Below are 17500 nucleotides of genomic sequence, written 5' to 3' on the forward strand. Positions count from 1 at the left end.
GCTTTACTGACTGAAGGGGGCATATGCAACTGTGACAAGAAAATATTTATCCAGGGCACAAACCAGTTTGTTTTTTGTTTTTTAAAGAAAACTGAAAAGTAGAAAATGCATAATAAAAAAACAACGCAATAACAGTCTGAATTTTCCTTCTCCTTTGTATTAGCCAATCACAAAACAAATATACATATATACTGGAGACTCTTACACATGCTCAGTAGGAGCTAGTGTCTCAGAAAGTGTATATATAATAATATTATGCACATTTTGATAATAGAAGTAAATGGGAAAGATATTTAAAATTGCATGCTTAAATTTTGACTTTACTTATCTTTTTTTTTTTACCAATCCCTTAAAGCTGATCTGTAAATTATACATTTCTGAGATGTCCAAACTAAATCAATTATGGAAATAGAGACTTCTAAGAGGTTATATGTGTTTTTATCATGTAAAATCTATCAGCTGATAAACATTGCCATCTTTGCTACATATGTATTCCTTTCTTTCAATGGTTATGCCATAAATGTGTCACTGCTAAAGAAATTCTCAAATCCAATTCCTCATATCACTGGGAAGTAGCTCATCAGCATACCGAATATACAAATAAATTGCAGTTTCAGATTATGCAACCAAGGGGACAGAAATGAAGCTCAAGGTCTGTACACAGATAAACCAAAACCATCCAGTCCTCAATTTACAAAGATATTCTTATAATCTAAACTGTGTCCAGAGACAGTAAACACCTTGAGACTGACACTAAATGTTTAATTATGCGCAGTAAAACAACTCTGCAACATGTATTTATTTTGCCCATTTTACAGTATTTAAGAATGAAAATTGTAGTGTATAGAGCAGACTTTACAAGCCTAACCCTCCCACATTATCTCTTCCTACCTTGTTTCTACAGAGATAAAAACTGCAAATTAAAGCCTATGTTGCTAACAAAATGACTGTAGCTCACTGTCTATATCAGAAGACAACTGCGTCAAACAAAGTATTGATCTATTAAAAACTTTTACTCTCATTTAGTATGTTCATTATTTTGCACGCCTGCAGAACATTCTTCTAACAAAGGTGGTTTCAAAACACCCAGGTTTTACAGCAGTTGTGCTTAGTTCTTGTTGATAGGTGAACCAGGGATTAACAAAACCACAATCACCATTATGGTTAATAAAATTGCCATTAAAAGGGACAGTGAACACCTAATTAAAAGACATTTGCGTTGTGTTGCTGTAGAAGAGGGATTTTTAAAGTCTTGCGCCTACTCCCTCTCTGATGAAATTTACAAAGCAGCGACCACCCCCTCCATAATAGGTTACAATTTTCTATAAAAATAAAAAGTTACATTTATTTTTTTAGTATTAATTTGGGGGATTTCAACCAGCAACCAGATGCTGAGGCTACCTAGCTATGCTTTTCAACAAACGATACCTAGATAATGAAACAAATTAAAATAAACTGGAAAGTTGTTTAAAATTGTATGCTCTATATGAATCATGAAAGAAAAATGGGGTTCCTGTCCTTTTAAAGGTGTTAACAGTCCTTTTAAAAAGCATGAAAGCAGCAATCTTAAATGGATGGTAAAGAAAGGCAAACTTGAATTTAAAAATGTCTAAAGTTATCTTAAGTTTTTAATAAAATTGTGCCTGAAACAGTTAAAAATGATAGAGTTTCTGATACTCACCCCCACCGATACTGGCCTACGGCACACACAGTTATTGGATGAATGGTGAATACGTCACCACTTGAAAAAAAAATCCATCTTTGGAGTGGGCCGGCAGCAGTGAGTTTCAGAAACTATCATTTTTAACCCTTTCAGGAACAATTTTAGTAAAAAATAAATATACAAGACATTTCCAAGTTTGCCTTACTTTCCCATCACTTTAGGCTTCCAGAGCTCTTCAGATCTGTATTACATTATAAACTAATGAATGGAGGCTGGCACTTGGGTGGTGGTGGTAACCGGGCTAAAAATATCCATTTCTGAAATGGAAAACAAACTAAATCAAATAAAACATGGATACACAAGAACATTACAGATAGGTACTCACTACACTAGCCTATCGGCACTACCGGCCAATAATAAAGTGTGAAATTTATACTAAAAGCATTTTAATTTTGGGCTCTTTTGCGGGTAGCTTTACAGTCATTGTTCCTGATTTACTAATCAAATAACACTGAATATATAAGGAAGTCACTGTGGGTTTAGTGGGTTTTTTTGCCCAATAAAAAGAGGGGGGTTTCTCATGAGTGAACAAACTACCAGTAAACAACTCTGCTCTTAACATAAAGAAAACAAAAATCACTAAAACAAGATCTAACAGAATGCCACAAACTTCTGTCCCCACTTCAAACGTAATGAAAAGGGACAATTTATTAGCTTCTTAAAGTGTTATTAGTTTTTTTGTGAAAAATATACATAAACATTCACAAATGAGACAGCTGCAACATTATACAGTTATAAAAAATATAACCAATGACACACAACATAAAAATGCCACAAAAGTTGGATTTTAATTACATACCATTCTCACCTGTAATGGTAAGAGTGTGTTGCTATTGTTGTCGGTTCTGAAGAGGTTGTCTTCAATCCAAGATTTGGGAGTGAGTGATTGATTTGTGCGTGTGAACTTGGGTGGGGCGATGACATTGCCTGAATAAGGCTTTTTCAGAGGGGATATTTGGTTCATAGTGCCAGGGATTCCCATGTTAGCGGTCCGGCGGTGATCTCTGCCATGCATACCGCCCCAGGACATGCCGCCTGTGCTCCAGCCACTGCCCTGATGGGTGCTCCATGGAGACTGTTTTACAATCGGCTGTGAAAAAAAGGATAATTATATTCCCCATCAGCAAGTCTGTATTACCATAACATGAGCAGTATTCATGGCACAATGCTTACATTTGTTTACCAAAAATACTAATCCTTACTATTAATAGTCCTGTCTATTCAAATAAAGCAGGGCTCGACAAACCCAGGAGCCAAGAATTCTACCCCTGGCTCCTAACTGAGTTATTCTCCATATATCTATATACAAATACCAGTCTGGCTCCTAAATATTCTTACTGGCTCCTAGTTTTTAAACAGATGTGTAAAGCACTGAGTAATGCATCTATTAATAGTATGATATCTAAAACCACAATTCTACAGTAAATTTGCATTTTCTGTTTAACAGTATTATACTGAACAAGCCGAGTTTTCTTTTTGCACTTGTTGAGGCATGTCCCATTCCTACATTATAGCTATGCAAGCTGTTCCTAGCAGCCAATAAATATTAAATACTGCCGTACACTGCACACACATGCATTACCAGCTAGTTCAATATGTGTTTAAAAAGCATATAACATTTCTTAAAGGGACACTGAACCCAAATTTTTTCTTTCGTGATTCAGATAGAGCATGCAATTTTAAGCAACTTTCTAATTTACTCCTATTATCAAATGTTCTTCATTCTCTTGGTATCTTTATTTGAAATGCAAGAATGTAAGGATAGATGCCGGCCCATTTTTGGTGAATAACCTGGGTTATTCTTGCTGATTGGTGGATACATTAATCCACCAATAAAAAAGTGCTGTCCAGAGTCTAAACCAAAAAAGAAGCTTAGATGCCTTCTTTTTCAAATAAAGATAGCAAGTGAATGAAGAAAAATTGATAAAAAATGTGGGTTAAGTGTCCCTTTAACCTGTAAATGTTACAAATTTTTAACAGATAATGTTTACTTGTATGCAGCCTATTATCCATACATTAAGATACCATGCACACAGAGGAAAAGCCGAGAACCAACACCTGTGCACAATATACAGTGATGACCTTGGGGAGGACACAGATTCCCCAGGTGCCTGTGCCTTTCTATTTTGGGTTTGCAATGATATTTTATCACAGTTCGCTTACACCAAAGGACACATTAAGGGGCATTGAATTGGCGATAAGGTTTTTTTTTGGTCTGGTGTCAAGTCAAACACACAGGTCATTTTAAAATTGGCAAACAGTTCCTGTGGCAGAAAGGCCTGCATATTTTTATTTTAAATGAATGGAAATTTTAGTTACTAAAAATTGGAAAATTTGGTCAGAGATTCCTAGGTACCCAAGATTTTTCACTACTGTGTGCTGCTGGGAACATCTGAGTCGTGATATTAGCGCTGCTGATTGGATCAGTGGTGAGTTCCACTCGAGACAGCAGTGCACACGAGTCCCAAGTGATATTTCTACTGTGTGTTTAACCCTATTGCAGAGATTAAACACACAGTACTGCAGGGTCAATAGTATTAAAATGACATACTCTAATGGATTAGAGCATGTTATTTTTCGATTATAAAAATGGCCCTTTAACAACTTATGGACTTTTTTTAATCAAAAAATGATATTTGTACATGAGTGCTGCTCATTTGTGACTAAACTATCAGTAACAGTCAGTACACATCCTTAGTTTTATAATTTGGTATCTTAAAGAGACATTAAACAGTATGAGATAGTAATACAATATATGTGTGTAGTAAAAGAAGCTTGCAATATACTTTTATTATTTATCTTGTACCATTTTCCTGTGGGCTTTCCATTTCTAAGTTTCTATCAAGTAACACACTCTGATTTGTTAGAACCTAGGCACCCAGGTTTCCCCTTATCTGTTTTTCACGCTGAAGACAATTAGGTACAGATATAAAACTGGAAAGTAAAGTATTCAGACACTGAGCTGTGCAAAGAATTACTGAGATTATATGTCCCTAATTATCTACAGCTAAAGACATGAGGGGAAACCTAGGTTTCAACATAGCAGTGCCCATTAATGTATAGAAACAAATATTGACACTATAAAGCTTAAAAGTTTAAACAGCATAATTAAAAATAAACACATCTGCATAATATTCACAAGCTAATCTTTGCTTTGGATATTGTTTAATATCCCTTTAAAGAGCTACAAAAAAATATGCCATTTAAAAAGTATAGCAATATTGCAAATACTATTACAATATTCACAATGTTGTTCATTGCAACACTATTATGCCCCTTTAAATTAAACAAAGCTGATGCTGCTGGAATTTTCATAAAAGTAAACTACCATTTCAAAACGCCATATATACGAGCAAAAGGGCCGCTTGTTAATTCTGACCGATAACCGCAGGTGCCATTACAAAGATTGTTATATAATTCCTGGTACAGTGTTTAATAAAAGTATTTAATTAAAACTCTATAGAATATAAAGTGAATCTATATCAAAACCTCATTAAAGGATTACACCTAAAGGGATTTAAAAAAAAATCCCTCTTGGTCACTTTATTGGTTGGTGAAAATTTGTACTGACCATATATATATCTGGCACTGTATCGCTTTCCAAAGGACAAAACACAATCGCACATCTCTATCTACAACAACTGCTATAAACGTGGAATGTCAGTGTCCACAACACCAGACGATTGGTCACGCCTATGTATGTTCCCCAATGAAAAAGTAATCCAGACAAATTTGATACCTCACAAAAGCCTGTTTTGTTTGAGAGAAGCAAAGTTGCAAAGCCTATCAATTTAGGTAACAGTACATAAAGGTTTTACCGGGAATAGAATTAGCTGCTTAGGTCTAGATTTTAAAATAGTTTCAGCCCATGAATATTTATATTATTGTGAGTAAGTTGTAACTATTTTAAAATAACTTTTTATCACACACAAACAAAAAAAAAAAAAAAGCAGAAGTGGTAATGTTTGTACTACAAATGCACTAGATCTATATCCTGTAAGGAGTGGAAAAATCCCATGGCCAAAGGAGCAGAGGTTCCTAAATATGTCAGGCTCCTAAATCATCCTAAAGTATGATTGTGTATAACCCTCCCTAGCAACTTACATAATTCTGTATCAGCAGCTTTGTTGGGGCCATATCATTACCGCTGGTGATTTTACTTTGTGACCTAGATAATCTTAAACAAATGTTACTATAGTATTGAAGGGATCTGAAATGTATTTTTTCTTTCATGATTCAGATGGATCATACAGTTTTAAACACTTTTTCAATTTACTTCTATTATCAAAATGTGTATTATTGCCCTGGTATCTTTTGTTGAAGCATCATCAATGCACTACTGGGAGCTAGCTGAACACATCTGGTGAGCCAATGACACTGGGAATATTTTTGCAACCACTAATCAAGCAGGTAGCTCCCAGTAGTGCATTGCTGATCCTAACCTGACCTTGGTATGATTTTCAATAAAGGATACAAAGAGCACAAAGCAAATTTGATAATAGAAGTAAATTAGAAAGTTATTTAAAATCCCATGCTCTATTCGGAGTTCAATTTTGACTTTAATCCCACTTGTGGAAGTTGACTAAATTTATTAAACCTATATTTGTGTGATGTAGCGGAAAGAGAGCTGCCAGATGGGTCTGCAAGTGTTAAATGGATAGTCTAGTAGTCAAAATGAAGCTTTCATGATTTAGATAGAGCATGCAATTTTAAGCAACTTTCTATTTTACTCCTATTATCAATTTTTTCCTCATTCTCGGGAACCCAGACGTGGACCCGTTGCTCAGTGTTCCTAGAGTGATATGGCTGCACCTCACTGACGAGGCCCACAATAGGCTGAAACGTACGTCTGGGGTCTTGCTGTTTCTCTCGTTCAGAGAGGGATTGCCTGGTATTTCGGGGATGGACTGTACTGTGAAGTCAGGATCAGACTGATATGCTTCAGGAAAGTTCTTCTCTGTGAAAGGCACATGTTGAGCAAAAAGAGGCTGCTTCTAGGGTTGTAACTAGCCATAGAACAAGCTATTATGCCATTGTTCGTTCCTAGGTTGAGCGCTTCTCTCTTTTTATTTATGCAAATTATGACACTTAGGGAAGTGTCCCTAAGTGTGATATGGGAATCCAGACGTGGACCCATTGCTCAGTGTGCCTAGAGTGATATGGCTGCACCTCACTGACTAGGCCCACAATAGGCAGAAACGTACGCCTGGGGTTTTGCCGTTTCTCTCGTTTAGAGAAGGATTGCCTGGTATTTCGGGGTTGGACTGTACTGTGAAGTCAGGATCAGACTGATATGCTTCAGGAAAGTTATTCTCTGTGAAAGGCACATGTTGAGCAAAAAGGCTGCTTCTTGGGTGGTAACTAGCCATAGAACAAGCTATTATGCTATTGTTCGTTCCCAGGTTGAGCGCTTCTCTCTTTATTTACTCATTCTCTTTGTATCTTTATTTGAAAAAGCAAGAATATACGTTTAGGAGCCGGACCATTTTTGGTTCAGCTGGGTAGCGCTTGCCGATTAGTGGCTACATTTAGATTTGACTATCCCTTTAAATGACAGATGGATTATACAGATACTAGGATAGAGAGTTTGAAGCAAAACAAATATCTAATTTTGAATGTTTTTTAAAAACTACTCAGAATGTTGTTCCCTTGTGAATGTTATGTGGTTACTTTGGCCATATTGAGGACGTAACATAGTTCCTTAAATTTTCTTCTATACTAAAAGATGTATTCCTAAGACTCATAGTTAAAAGCTTAAGTTTTAAGATAATAATTAATAATAATAATAACGTCTTATTTGTTAAGATAAAACATATTCCATAACACTTGGTCAACAGATCCAAGATCGGATTAACATTTTCAGTATATAGTGTTAAATGACAATATAATGCATCTGATCAGACAAAAGGGTAAATAAATAATAAAAAAAACTACAACTTCTGGCATAGAAGCAAAGAGGGAGGGTCTTCCTTTTCCTACCACATGTCAACACTACTCTTATTGTAGGTACAATAAGCATGATGAGAAAACAAAACAGAAAAGGAAAAATATGTCTAAAGGTTTCTTTTTTTCCCTTGAGCTAATCAGAAATGTGTTTAATTGTTCAATATTGGTTTTGGTATACCATGACGTCAATGCACTCATCGACGGCTTAAATTCTCTGCTTTGTACCTTTAGGCATATCCGAGTACAGACACAGAATCCTATAAGCTCAGAACGCAGGTCTTCCATCTTAAACATTGCAGTGAAGAAAAAAAAAAAAGAACAATGCTACTTAACAAGTCAAACCTTTTGGGATGGAAGGGTTTCACTGTAAACTCTTAATGAAAGACTGTAGTCATAATGAAAGACATGCAGAACGCCCTGTCAGAAGGCATCACAACTATTCCAATGAATAAATACACAGACACCCATCCATAAACAATCATTAGAGGTAATAAGGCTGTCAATAAAAAGGCTTTGTTTTACATTTCTGGGAGAAGCAACCAAACTCTCCAAGGCAGACTGTGCAGTTGCTACAATACAAGACTGTATAATTACAAGCTTGACAAACAAACGGGATCATACACCTGACTTCATTTCCAGTAGAGTAGGTCATACACTTTACTGCAGACACACAACGGCAAGCCAGAATGACCAAAAAAACAAGTGTTAGACCTAAAGAAGATAATTCCTAGGTATAACAAATCCGCACATACATCTCATAGGTACAGAAAGGATGAAGTCCGAGATTGGCAAATAGACTATCCTTTGTAAAAATGTTACTACAGGCCTCCCACATTCTATATTATATTACATGCATCTACTGTATATATACATTATTTGTATACTAAAATACAATTAGTCTGGCTTCTACATATTCTCAAAGAGACAGTATACACTAATTTTCATATAACTGCATGTAATAGACACTACTATAAAGAATAAGATGCACAGATACGGATATAAAAATTCAGTATAAAACCGTATAAAAACTTACTTAGAAGTTCTCAGTTTAGCTCTATTGAAAAGGGAGCTGGAAAGCCCACTGCAAGTGGCAAATAAGACATACCCCCCCTTCTTTTGCATATGAAAAGACCCTTTACACAAACAGGAGCAAGCTGGAGAAGGTATCTGTCGGTTTTCTCCTAAAACTTTGGGGCTTGGTTAGGAGTCAGAAAATCAGAGCAATGCTATTTAAAAATAAGCAAAACTATACATTTAAAAAAAAAAAAAGAAAAAACAACTTTATGGGCTATATAAATAGCTCTACAAAACATTTATGCAAAGAGAAAATGTATAATATCCCTTTAAGGACTCATAACTAAATAAATGATCAGCCCTTGATCTCTACTCAGAACTACAAAAACCACAAATGCCTCACTCTGCATAGCTTCAATTCCTGGAAGAAAGGGGTTGTTTTATTTTAATTTACCACATTTTTTTGGTGGTTATTTCTACATATGTCAATATCATACACCTCTCTCTACCTGTATGAAAGACAGGTTGCCTTGTTGGATCATTATAAATACCACCAAGTGCTTAGAATACATTTTGCATTGCTTGTTTGCTGGTATAAGATGATGAACAAGGCTAGGTCACAATTTTTATTTAGTAACGATAGAAACTTCAATTCTCACACACTCCATAAAGTGATTTGCTTTCTAAATACGGAATGTATTTAAAAAGTCAGCAGCTTAGTGTGTAATGCTTGTGACTGCCTAATGACCACATGAGCTTTACTGCGCAAACTGCCCCAATATATTAGCACTTTGATGTTAATAGAACAGTCACTTATACGTGTTAAATAGGATCAGCAGAATACTCAGCACAGTTACTTGGTGCTGGAATCTTTATTACATTTGCGTCACACAAATATGCAACTGCAGCACAGATTTTAAAATCTAAAGACATTCATAAACTTCCAAATTTGAAGGCTTAAAGGGACAGTCTACACCAGAATTGTCATTGTTTAAAAAGATAACCCCTTTAATACATGATCCCCAGCTTTGCACAAATAACAGTTATATTAATATACTTTATAACATTTAAACCTCTAAATTTCTGTCTGTTTCTCAGCCACTACAGTCTCTTATCACACGCTTTTTTTATTAGCTTTTCACAACAGGAGACTGCTAGTTCATGTGGGCCATATAGATAACACTGTGCTCTCTCCAGTGGAGTTGTGGCTGACACTGCACTAACGGACTAAAATGCAAGTCAATAGATCATAAATAGCCATGTGATAAGGGGGGGCTATCGGAAGAGGTTTAGATACAAGGTAATCAGAGGTAAAAGGTACATTAATATATCCATGTTCGCTGTGCACAACTGGGGGATGGGTAATAAAGGGATAATCTATCTTTTTAAACAATAAAAATGTTGGACTGCCCCTTTAAATGACAAAAAGCTATTTTGAATAACAAAGTAACAACTTCCCAATCTTTGTTATCCTACAGCACAGACATGTCCCGGCAAGCACTGCTCCACCCATCTCCAATTTAAATGTAAGGGGTTTGGCTAAAGGGTTGTACAGACCCAGCATAATATTTTAACCCACTAAATGTGTAGCGTGCCAGTGCTTTCCTTTTAATCGCGTGTATGCATGACGTGGCACTAGCCAATCAGAAACTAAGTATGGTCTGAAATAAGCAGTGGAGGGCACATAAGAGGTGCCAAACTCAATGTTAAAAATAGCTTTTTTTGGGAGGGGATCTACTTTAACCGTTTCTTTTAACACATGCTATATTGCAAAGTGTGCTACAATTCTATAGGTCCACAAAACTACTAACTTCTGTCCCTTTGAAATGCAGAGTACAGTAGCACTGCTTCCTGTTTACCTGGGCAAAGTGAAACTGATATAGTAGATATTTCTGTATACAAGTTCCCATTACAATATGTATTTAAATTACATCCAAAATATTAACAGACAAATCATTGTATGAATGTGGTGAGATTGTCAGAGCACGATACAGCGACTCCAAGTTTTCTGTTGTGTTCTTCGTATGTTGGAACTGAAGGGCAAAAGAGAAGGGAAAAATGGAGTGGAGTGCAGAGAAAGGAGGCTACCAAGAAGAAAGAAGAGGAGGTAAATATGGATTGGAAAAGCCAAGGAGCAATGCTGAAAATAGAAAATACAAAGTCTAATGTATTAAAGGGACACTGAACCCAAATTTTTTTCTCTTTCATGATTCTGATAGAGCAGACAATTTTAAGCAACTTTCTAATTTACTCCTATTATCAAATTTTCTTCATGCTCTTGGTATCTTTATTTGAAATGTAAGAATGTAAGTTTAGATGCCGGCCCATTTTTGGTGAATAACCTGGGTTATTCTTGCTGATTGGTGGATAAATTCATCCACCAATAAAAAAAGTGCTGTGCAGAGGCTGAACCAAAAAAGAAGCATAGATGCCTTCTTTTTCAAAATAAAGATAGCAAGTAAATGAAGAAAAAAAAATAGGAGTAAATTAGAAAGTTGCTTAAAATTGCATGCTCTATCTGAATAATTAAAGAAAAAAATTTGGGTTCAGTGTCCTTTTAACCCCTTAACGACCAACGACGTATGGGGTACGTCCTGCAAAAAAAATGCAGTTAAGGACCAAGGACGTACCCCGTACGTCGTTGGTCTTTGAAAGCCCTGGAAGCGATCCTGATCGCTTCCAGCCGCTTTCATGTTATTGCAGTGATGCCTCGATATTGAGGCATCCTGCAATAACAGTTTTGAGCAGTCCGATTTAGAGAGCCACTCTGTGGCCCTCTCTGCATTGGCCATTGATCGTGGTGTTCGTTGGTGGGTGGGAGCTTATCCAGGAAGGTGGGTGGTCGGCGATCAATGGAGGCAGGATCGCGTGTGGGGTGCGTGCCAGAATGCGCGCGCGTGCACGGGAGCGTGCGTACGAGCGCGTGCACGAGGGTGGGTGCGCGCATGTGCGGGTGGGAACCCTACACTATGGAACAATTATAAGGACTCAGTGGGAGAGACTCAGTGGGAGAGAGGGTATAAATAAATAAAAGTAGTAATCTGGGAGAGGGTTGGGGGTTGTGGGGGGGCAGCTACACTACAGAAAATAGTTGTTTTTTTTAATAAAAATAAACAAAAACTTTTTAATTTCAAACTGGGTACTGGCAGACAGCTGCCAGTACCCAATATGGCACACAATAAGGCGGGGGGGGGGGTTAGAGAGCTGTTTGGGGGGGGATCAGGGAGGTTGGGGGCTAAGGGGGGATCCTACATAGCAGCATATGTAAATATGCTCAAAAAAATAAAAAAGATAGCTTTTATTTTAGTACTGGCAGACTTTCTGCCAGTACTTAAGATGGCGGGGGAGGGAAAAGAGCTGTTTGGGAGGGATCAGGGGGTGTGATGTGTCAGGTGGGAGGCTGATCTCTACACTAAAGCTAAAATTAACCCTGCAAGCTCCCTACAAGCTACCTAATTAACCCCTTCACTGCTAGCCATAATACTCGTGTGATGCGCAACGGCATTTAGTGGCCTTCTAATTACCAAAAAGCAACGCCAAAGCCATATATGTCTGCTATTTCTGAACAAAGGGGATCCCAGAGAAGCATTTACAACAATTTGTGCCATAATTGCACAAGCTGTTTGTAAATGATTTCAGTGAGAAACCTAAAATTGTGAAAAATGTAACGTTTTTTTTAATTTGATCGCATTTGGCGGTGAAATGGCGGCATGAAATATACCAAAATTGGCCTAGATCAATACTTCAGGTTGTCTACTACACTACACTAAAGCTAAAATTATCCCTAAAAACTTCCTACATGCTCCATAATTAACCCCTTCACTGCTGGGCATAATACATGTGTAGTGCGCAGTGGCATTTAGCAGCCTTCTAATTACTAAAAAGCAACGCCAAAGCCATATATGTCTGCTATTTCTGAACAAAGGGGATCCCAGAGAAGAATTTACAACCATTTAAGCCATAATTGCACAAGCTGTTTGTAAATAATTTCAGTGAGAAACCAAAAGTTTGTGAAAAAATTTGTAAAAAAAGTGAACGATTTTTTGTATTTAATCGCATTTGGCGGTGAAATGGTGGCATGAAATATACCAAAATGGGCCTAGATCAATACTTTGGGATGTCTACTAAACAAAAATATATACATGTCATGGGATATTCAGAGATTCCTGAAAGATATTAGTGTTCTAATGTAACTAGCGCTAATTTTGAAAAATAATGGTTTGGAAATAGCAAAGTGCTACTTGTATTTATGGCCCTATAACTTGCAAAAAAAAAAAACAAAGAACATGTAAACATTGGGTATTTCTAAACTCAGGACAAAATTTAGAAACTATTTAGCACGAGTGTTTTTTGGTGATTATAGATGTGTAACAGATTTTGGGGGTCATAGTTAGAAAAAGTGTGTTTTTTTCAATTTTTTCCCTCATATTTTATAATTTTTTTTATAGTAAATTATAAGATATGATGAAAATAATGGTATCTTTAGAAAGTCCATTTAATGGCGTGAAAAACAGTATATAATATGTGTGGGTACAGTAAATGAGTAAGAGGAAAATTACAGCTAAACACAAACACCGCAAAAATGTAAAAATAGCCTTGGTCCCAAACGGACAGAAAATGGAAAAGTGCTGTGGTCATTAAGGGGTTAAAGAGAAATAGAACAGTGAAAATAAGTACACATTACATACAAAACATGTGCCATATATTTTGGCTGCAGTGATTGAGCGTTAGATACCTGAGAAGGCACACACAGCCAAAACGATAAAAATGTGAATATGCACCATTTAGAGAGCATGGTACTAGCTATGATTGTTTCCCATGCACGAGCAGATTCCCCACACATGGGGAGAGATGACTACGTAAGAAATAATGGCTTTAAAGATGTATAGAAATTGTCTGATGTAGTAGGCGTAACAAGTTTAAAACACACACGCATTTAATTTACTATTTTCATTTTTAAAATGGGCAAATATTTGAATACACTGACCCTTTAAGTAATGACAGCTAGCGCTACAGATTTAGTTCCGTCAAAACAATGTTAAAAAAATGCCTGTTGGTCTATTCATAAAGGGCACTGAGAGTGCTACAGAAAAGTATACAAGACTACTGTGGTTCCAGGGTTAGCGCTTGTTTGACAAATCTGGTGCAACAAGCCAGTCACTATTACAATCATTACCAAATGAACTTTGAACAGCTGAACCAAAATAATTGTAAATCAGCTGAGAAAAAAAAAACAAAAAAAACATTATACTCCATTGTCTTCGTTCCATCAAAAAGGGTTTCAAACTGTACTACAGTCTGCTGAAAATGTTATTTTGTCATAAACATCCTTTTCTTTTGTCCCTCTCCCCTAATACTAATAATAATTATAGTAGTAAAAAAAAAATACTATTCCTAATACTAATAATTGTAGAGTGCCAACAGATTCCACAGCACTATAGCTATGGGAGTTGTCCCTATGACCCAACAAGCAATTAATATCTTTGTATGTAATATACACCTGCTTGCTTCTAATTTGATTTTTTTTTTTTTTTTAAAAAGTAAAACATAATGCATTTATAAGCATATTTACATATGAAAATATAATGTCTATGTTTATTTAATGCCATTTTATAACCATGTCAGATGTTTGTGTAACTTTATAATCTGCACAAAGATTCATTTATATAACAAAAAGATGGCTTTTGGCTTCTACCTGCTATTTGTATTAAAAGGGACATTATAAAATCATTTTTTCTTTGCATAAATGTTTTGTAGATGATCTATTTATATAGCCCATATATTATGTTTATTTTATTTTGTTAAATGTATAGTTTTGCTTATTTTTAAATAACATTGCTCTGATTTTCAGACTCCTAACCAAGCCCCAAAGTTTTAGGAGAATACCGTCAGCTACCTACTCCAGCTTGCTCCTGTTTGTGTAAAGCAGGGGTGTCCAAACGGTCTTTTCATATGCAAAAGTGGGTGGGGTTTCCAGCTACCTTTTTAACAGAGTTAAACTGAGAGCTTCTAAGTAAGTTTTTAAACAGTTTTATGCTGGATTTTTATATCAGTATCTGTGCATCTTATTCTTTATAGTAGTGTCTATTACATGCAGTTATATGAAAATGAGTGTATACTGTCCCTTTAACTATATGTTTGCTACTAAACAGAGCACAGCAACTCCTTCCCAGTGCAAGCCGATATAGGGGCTACTGTCAAACCCTGTACTATATCCTGAGCCAAAAGTAATCAGGCAGCACTGTCCAATTCTTTAAAGACCTTTATTATGTAATTTATGGGTCAAATAGAAATGTTTCTGGTAAAAAATCCTTATGGATTAAGGGTTTTTACCCAAAACATTTTTATTTGCAGGGGTTAAGCACATAATTATATCAAAACACAGCCCATCTTCCTTTTTTCCACTTCTATGTGTAGTTAAATGTTTAAAGGACCTCTCAATGCAGTAGAATTAAATTAACAAGTGCATATTTAAAAAAAAAAATGTATTTGTTCTCCCTTTTTCAAACCCCCCTGTATCATGTGATAGACATCAGCCAATCACAGACTGGTATACAAATAACCTGTGAGCTTGTGCACATGCTCAGTAAGATCTTGTTCCCCAGAAAGTGTGAATAAAAAAAAAAAAAAAAGACTGTGCAAAATGTTATAATGGAAGTAAATTGTTTTATCTGAACCAAAAAAAAGTTTATTTTGATGTGTCCCTATAACTACGTTTTGAAGGGAAACATTTGCAATTCAGTATTTATTTTAAATGTTTAGTTCTGCAATTACCCTGTAACAATTGTATTTTCACTGTCCCAGAGGGTGAAGCATATACCGCAGGATACAGAGGCATGACAGATTGTTAGATAAGAGTTTATTTGTCCTTAAAGGGACAGTCAACACCCGATATTTCATAACTCCATACCTTAGATCAGTAATAGAAGATGCAGCTGCACCGCATCGCATGTTGATGAGCTCTAAGGGTATGGAGTAATCACCCAAAATACAAACGTTTATTTCAGGTAGATATGGCCGACAAACTCCTCCCCTTCCTCCTTAGTCCCCTTTTCTAATCTTTTCCCTGGTCATTCCTGTTGAAAGGGTGACATTGCTGTTTTGATAATGCGCATGCGCATTATCTTCTACCCGCTCGCAAACTCAAACCGAAATCGTAAGTGCTGCTGTGATTACCATAGTGGCTAGATTGCATTGTTCCTAATCCATTGCGCATGTGCGATTCTCTGTGAACGCGTGTTAACAATCCAACCGAGGAATGGATTATGATTGGAGGATTAAATTAAAAAGAAAGCTATTACGTAACAGTGGGGGGAGTTTGGCGGCCATATCTACATGGAAAAAGCATATATATTTTGGGTGATTACTCCAATACCGTTAGAGATCATCAACATGCGATGCAGCTGCATCTTCTATTCCTGATCTAATGTATGGAGTTAAGTTGCATTGGGTGTTGACTGTCCCTTTAAGTTGTCCCACAGCAAATCCAAATGTAGCAAATACGTTTGTTGCTTTTTTCTTTGTTTTAAAAGGAGCCATGGATGGAATTTACATATAGATTAGCACAAAATCATATCAAAAGATGGAAGCCAGAAGTAACATTTTGGCCCCTAACTCCTAGATGTCAGAGATTGATGCAATAGGGCCGAGTTACCAAGCCCCGTATGCATCTGTTTCAGGCTTGCCAGAAACTAGAGTTAAGAAGTAGCAGTCATAAGACCGCTGCTCCTTAACTCATCCGCCACCTCTGAAGCAGCGGACAGCAATCAGCCCAATCAGATACGATCAGGATGATTGGCACCCCCTGGCCGCAAATGTGCAGGGGGCGGCATTGCACAAGCATTTCACGAGAAATGCCTGTGCAAAGAAATGCCGACAGCGGATCATGTCCGCTCGCACCAATGCTAAATCGGCACCTATGTATTTAAAAAGGATGTAAAATGCATCTTCTCACAGACTTGAACTAAATCATTGGTTTCAAATGAAGTTTAGAAGATTTAACATTTGAATCTTACACTCCAATGAGTCTCCATGCTCTCTCACACTTGTATATCTGAGAAACCCAATTTAAATGAAATGAATATTTGAATGAAATGAATATGAATATTTGAATGCCAAGACTCTAAACGTGTACATCCTGCAGCACAAAACAAATGTGCATTTAAAGGGTTGGTCTACATTCTAACATTTGAACAAACAAGTGTGGACAACCTACAATGTTATGTAATATCTGACAATCCTCTGGTTGGTGGGTAAGTATATATGTTTGTTAGAAATAGAAACAATAATGACATTTATTTTATTTATAAAATATTTTACCAGGATTGATACATTGAGATTTCTCTCGTTTTCAAGTATGTCCTGGGATTGCTATTAATAAGCATTTTTTTTCCTCTTTTTTTTTTTTATTTATTTTTTTTATTTTAAAGGTTTCCAAAAGGAGGCAGTCAAAATCTTTGTTGGAAATACTAATGTTTCTGTGCTGAATAATAAGTATTTATTATGCTTGTGGGGATGTCACTATCCACCAAAAGAACTGTGTCTTGTCAGCCAGCTTTTTCATGCAAAAATAACATGCTTAAATAGTGATCTCTCATATGTATAAAAGGAAAAAAAGTCAACTTTTAAGAGACATTAAATTTAGAGAGAGATCTATATCATATATATATATATATATATATATATATATATATATATATATATATATATATATACACACATACACATACATACATATATACACACACACACACACACACACACACATACACTGTATATATAATGTTGAATTTGTTTGAAATTATAGATTTCCTTATT

General features: G+C 36.1%; 1 protein-coding gene across 4 annotated transcripts in view; it reads right to left on the minus strand.

Moving 5' to 3' along the window:
• CPEB2 (cytoplasmic polyadenylation element binding protein 2) overlaps positions 1–17500 on the minus strand; it is a 180740-nt gene that overhangs the window by 156565 nt on the left and 6675 nt on the right. For 2 of the 4 annotated variants that reach the window (XM_053704132.1, XM_053704130.1), the window contains exon 2: positions 2532–2813. In XM_053704132.1, coding sequence (XP_053560107.1) covers positions 2532–2813 — 282 coding nt within the window. Of the gene's footprint in view, positions 1–2522; positions 2814–17500 lie in introns of all 4 variants that reach the window. The other 2 variants (XM_053704131.1, XM_053704129.1) reach the window with 1 other exon arrangement.

Source organism: Bombina bombina, chromosome 2, assembly GCF_027579735.1.
Source record: "Bombina bombina isolate aBomBom1 chromosome 2, aBomBom1.pri, whole genome shotgun sequence".
NCBI lineage: Eukaryota > Metazoa > Chordata > Amphibia > Anura > Bombinatoridae > Bombina > Bombina bombina.